Raw genomic sequence first — 6,000 nt, forward strand, 5'->3', positions numbered from 1 at the left:
TTTTATGAGAGTAGGAAGCTGGAGTTTTTATCAGTGGAGAAAGCTGGAGTAAGCTGGAGAACCAGGAAACTGACCTTGGACAAGAAATCTGGAGTAAGCTGGAGAACTAGGAAAGAACAACTGACCTTGGACAGGAAAGCTGGTGTAAGCTGGAGAACTAGGAAAGAACAACTGACCTTGGACAGGAAAGCTGGTGTAAGCTGGAGAACTAGGAAAGAACAACTGACCTTGGACAGGAAAACTGATAAATGATGAATGAATTATATTTAAATTTACATGGTGATGCAAACCTAATTTACTTACACCTCTTTTATGCTGTCTTTTAATCATGCCCATGGCTGCTACTTTGTATTCTTGTTCAAGTCTATTATAATTCAACTGGAAACGACTACAACACATGAAAACTAGGTCAAAATTTTAATTATAAAAACATATATATCCAAATTTTAACAAAAATTATTTTAGGGATTAGAGCACCCACTAACAGGGCTAAACTATGCTACCTACAGACTGTATATAGCTTATATTCTGTCAATTCATACAAAAAAGTCAGATAAATGTAATTACATACGGCAATCTCATGTATGCCAATAACTGATTTGAGGAAATACCAATTAAAAATTGATCTAACTGCTAATAACTTACAGAGAAACCATGAACATGATGAATAATTAATCTACAATATAATTGCAATATTTTTTGTCTTTCTTACTTTTGTATCTTTTACCATTATATTTTAAGAATTTTGTAACCTTTGCCAATGATTTGTATAATCAAAATCCTATACAAATCCTTGACTTTGACAATAGATTAATACTGTTTTTATATTTATTACTATTTCAGGCTGATTACAATTTGCAATTATTGTGAAATCTATTGCAATTTATATAAATGAATTCTGATTGAGCTATAGAATTTTTTATTTATTTTTTTTAAACATGATACTAAATTGTAATCTAAATAGTTTGTATTCAAAATATATGGTTGACAACAACAAAAAAATAATAATGTAACATGTGTTTTTTGTAAGACCTAAACAAAAACATATGTTTCCAGTAAAAAACTGAGACCTTGCTTTGACCTTAGTGTGACCATCATATTTATATTAAAATAAGACAATAAATCTATGCAATGACAAATGTATTTGTAGTCTTTTGTTCGTTTTAACATAAACATATGAACATCTTGTTAGATACCTTCCGACTGACTATGAATCAGTCTAACAATATATATTTATCTATGAAGTTTCAGCATTCATCATCTTGTTAAAGTGGAAAAAACATTTTCATCTTGTTATAAACAGAAGAAGTATAATTATAAATTCCCCAAATCACCACATTAAATATCTTACGTTACACTAGACTGGATTTGTCCAATAGCAGCTCTTTTCTACAATAAAAGAAAGGTAACTCTAGCATTAAAATTCAAACAAATTTGATCTCTGTACACTAATTGATTACTTGAGAAGCATACAAATTAGTCTATTTTTTTAAATTCAAGTGATTCTTCTGTTAATGTGAGAGTATATATCTCACATTCACACTAAATAATACAAAACTCAGAGATTGGCTTATTCTGTATTTGTAAAGACAAGCCTTATTTTATTTTAAAGTTGTATTTTGTGTTCAAGATACCAGCTACTATATGTGTGTAGGTTTAAACAAGATCATATCATATATCACAGTTTTTTCTTTCTTTCAAGAAATCATTTACTCAAATCTTTATTTTATGTGATCTTCAAAATCAAGAGGTACAGAAATACCAATATTTGATCAGCAATCTATACCAGTATATATTTTTCTAGCAAAGAAAAACCTGACTGTGCAAGACCCTTGTTGGTATTCATGGACTTTAAAAAAACCATCATGACAGCAAAGAAACAGATATAAGACTGCTTCTGTACACCAAGAAGTCAAAATCTAGTTGTACCCTGGTAAACTTATAACTAACAACTCCTGTTAGCACCATGTATCACATAGGGTGCAAATGAAAGACCCTGGTAAACATGCCATAAAAATCTTCAGTGTTATGTATAAACATTAACTTTAACTAACCTGGGCTACGTCATGTCCATAATCATTATTATTCAGCTGTCCAAGTTCTGACTGTAATACTGATAATTTTCTCTTTTCAGCTTCAAGTAATCTAAAGGTAACCTGGAAAACAAAGCCAAATGGTATCAAATATACATAAACATAATTTGAAAATTTTCAGCAGACTTTTTTCATGTTGATTTGTTAGATATGAACTTCTTTTATATGTCGTAGGGCACAGAATATATCATAAGAGGGATTTTCAATTTTTATCTTTTTTTTATGCATTATAAAGATATTGTTGAACTACAATTTATAAGTAGCATTCATACTTTTAGAAGAGATCAATAATTGTATAGTATCTGAATAAAAAGGGACTAAAAAATACATTATGTTTTGCCTAAAGGATTCAGTTAGTTTGACAAAATATTTAACATAAATTAAGGAGGTAGACCTAGGTTAAGGGAAATAACTCTTAAAATCATCAGTACGTTTGTGTCAACCGTTTTCATAAATATATTCTAAGCTTCTAAGTTACATAGATTATTTCCAATCTGTTTCAGGTAAATGCTTGAAAAACATTGATGAAACTTGACTTTAACAAACACATAACTGATTTAAAGAGTTATCTCCCTGAACCAAGGTCTACCACCTTAAGTATAAAAATATAAAATATTACACACACTAAAAGTTTTTAAAACTATTATCAAAAGTTTAAAAAATAGTTAAGATTTAAAAATATCATAATACTGTAGAAGCTAACCTATAGTATTTTACTGGCTCTTAATGGCTTTAAATTGCAAATGATATTCAATTTGTTTCCAGATTATTGGGATAATATCTATGAAATTTAAATTGATAAAAATATAATATGTTAATAACATTCAAATTCATTTTGATGAATATCTATGAAATTTAAATTGATAAAAATATAATATGTTAATAACATTCAAATTCATTTTGATGATAAAGCACATCAAACAGTTAAAGATATTTCAATGGGGACGACTGCAATCCTCTTAAAGCAGAATACTTCTTATAACCTAAATTAGTTAAACCGATAAATATACAATTGTTTGTTTTTATTGTTAGTACTTAATTATGCCATAAACTTTTGGTGTGAACGTGTTTGTAATTTTTAATTATAGTTTCTTTTAAATATTTTGGAGTTTAGTATGACGTCCATTATCACTGAACTAGTAAACATTTCTGTTTAGGGGCCAGGTGAAGCACTCCTCCTGGTGTGGAATTTTCTTGCTGCATTGAAGACTCATTGGTGGCCTTCGTTCGTTATCTGCTCTTTGGCCAGGTTGTTGTCTCTTTGACACATTCCCCATTTCCATTCTAAATTTTATTGTGTATGTGCAAATAGATATTGTCTAATGTCTACCGATGGATTAAATTCGAAAGGACCCAGTAAAATGAAACTTCAACAATCTTTCTCTTTTTAGTATAATATGACATAAAATATTCTTCCATGGTAAATCTTATTTACTTTAAACATATTTTATCAAAGAAATTGTTATATATAAACCTACAAGGGTAAAGACATAAGTACAAAAGATTCAATAATTGAGATTAGGAAACAAGAGCAGTGCTCTTATTTAAATCTGTCTCCTCTTATTTGAAGAACAGAATCACTTAAACACAAACATTTGTTTAAATTTCATACTGGTATGAGAATTTTCCATTGAAGTTTTTGCATTAAAATTGATGACAAACAGGATCACTGCCCCCTCCTTCATTTAAAATTTCTTTCTGTTGAATCTATGAATGAAATTCTAGGTGTGTTGGGTTGCACATGATTTTAATGGAATCTGGTTGTCATTGTTGAATCCAGAACTTTTCATAAGGGGGGGGGGGGGGGGGGGGGGGGGGTGCTGACTGACCTTAAAGGGGGGGGGGGGCTCCAGTCTTGCTTCAGTGGTTCCCTATATAATCAACCAAATTTTTTCCACGAAAGAAAGGGAGCCTGGCCCACCCCCTGGATCTGCCTATGGTTGTTTAAAAAACTCAATGTCTACCTGTATTTACAAAACCCCTTCTCAATGCAAATTGGAAATAGCTTTTTAAATTGTCTATTTCTTATGGAAATATACAGCTGGATAAAGTTTGCATGGTATGCTTTGTTTTCCCCCATTATATATCATAAGAAAGTATTCCCATACATGTTTGTCAATATGATAAATAACACTTTATCTTGAAGGGTTTTGTACCAATTGATCATAAATCTCCAAATATTTGTTTACATCTTCTGTTTTTCAAATTTTTGACCTGATTTTAGTGATAGAATTAAGCTAATTTAAAATGTAGAAAATTTAGTTCTTTCACCTTGATGCACTACCAAAGTGTTACTCCTAGGCTGGACAGGTTGCACTTCATGTAGTCACTTAAAATGTTGTATATACACATATTTTGAAGATTGTTTAGTCCATTTGACAATAAGTATTGACCTTCATTCAAACTCCTTCATTCACAGTTAATAGATATAGATAGACACTTGGAATTTGATAAAAAAACTATATGATGAATAACCTTACATGAGATTATTATGTTTAAAATTTGGTTATTACCCCAAATAAACAACATGATAGATATAAGAAGATGTGGTACAATGACAGTATGAGACTATGAGTGCCAATCAGACAACTCTCCATCCAAGTCACAATTTGTAAAAGAAAAACTATTCAAACCATTGTTTTAAACACTTCAAACTCAGCAATAGCCATTTCTCGAATCATATATATCTTTCACCAGAAAATATGGTCAATTTTGCACACCTTGAGGAAGTCATTTACAAGATAGAACATGCCCCTATATCTGTGCTCTATTAAAGTTTCAAGCATTTACAGAATCTTCCCCCCCCCCCCCCTTATAAAAAGTTCTGGATCTGCTACTCTTATGTTCCATAAATACGTTATCTTAATTCCCATATCACTTAAGGGAGGGTGACCAACTCATTAGATGTTAATTTTCCAAATATCTTTTTTACTTCCTATAATTTTAATGGTATGAGTGTGCTGCTAAACAGGGTAACTTTTTCATGCATTGCTGGTTAGAACAGGGTCCCTTTTTCTTGTCCTGTTGGTTAGAACAGGGAAAGCTTTTCAAGCCCTACTCAAGTACTGGTCGCTTAGACGCTTATTTAACTGTTTAAGATAAGTCTAGAACCTGGGTCTAGAACTGCATCTATTTTAAACATCTAGAACAGGTATACATTTTCTGAACTTGTATAGAACAGGGTATGTTTTTCAATACTGTTGTTGAGAACAGGGTGTTTTTCAATACTTTTGTTGAGAACAGGGTACGTTTTTCAATGTTTTCTGGTTAGAACAGGGTATGATTTGGCAAGTGCTGTTGGCACAGTTATAACCTAAAGGATCATCAATAACCACCCCAGGAGACTACAGAGACATAATAAAACAATTATATATAAGTATTATATGGGGACGAAGTCCCCAATAACAGTAGAAAAATCAATAAAAAAAAAAAAAAAAAAAAAATCGGGAAAAGTTTCCTGAAATTTTGATTGTACTAATGAACTCAAAATCATTCAATTTTTTGGATGTCATGTTTTAAATTCCCGCATCTGCGCAGAAATCTACAATGTACTTCCTTTTTCTGGTCTCGTTTGAATGAAACTTTGAGTAGAATATATATTTATCAGTCTAGTATTAAATAGGAAGGAACGCAATACCAATTTCATTTTTAATAATTCCTTGATATGAAATATCGTCACAATTAAAATCCCTTACAACAGAACCAAAATCGGCAACGTTAAGGTATTTCCGTTTCTTTTTTTTATCAAATATTTAAGTTACAAAAAAATAATTCATACAGACTTCGTCCCCATTTACAGGTAATGCCTGCCTCATATTATGTCTCTGCTATAACATATATGTGTTATAGTAGTCTCAGTGTATCCTTTTCCCAATTTTTGTAGAAAATAAGCATCCTGAGAAAATTT

General features: G+C 30.9%; 1 protein-coding gene across 1 annotated transcript in view; it reads right to left on the reverse strand.

Moving 5' to 3' along the window:
- LOC139487830 (ras-GEF domain-containing family member 1B-like) overlaps positions 1–6,000 on the reverse strand; it is a 52,094-nt gene that overhangs the window by 39,915 nt on the left and 6,179 nt on the right. Inside the window, exons 2-4 of the mRNA XM_071272985.1 lie at positions 2,055–2,156; positions 1,352–1,389; positions 304–388 (exon numbers count right to left, since the gene is read on the reverse strand). Coding sequence (XP_071129086.1) covers positions 304–388; positions 1,352–1,389; positions 2,055–2,156 — 225 coding nt within the window. The remainder of the gene's footprint in view (positions 1–303; positions 389–1,351; positions 1,390–2,054; positions 2,157–6,000) is intronic.

The sequence above is a fragment of the Mytilus edulis genome, chromosome 9 (genome assembly GCF_963676685.1).
Source record: "Mytilus edulis chromosome 9, xbMytEdul2.2, whole genome shotgun sequence".
NCBI classification, from domain to species: Eukaryota; Metazoa; Mollusca; class Bivalvia; order Mytilida; family Mytilidae; genus Mytilus; species Mytilus edulis.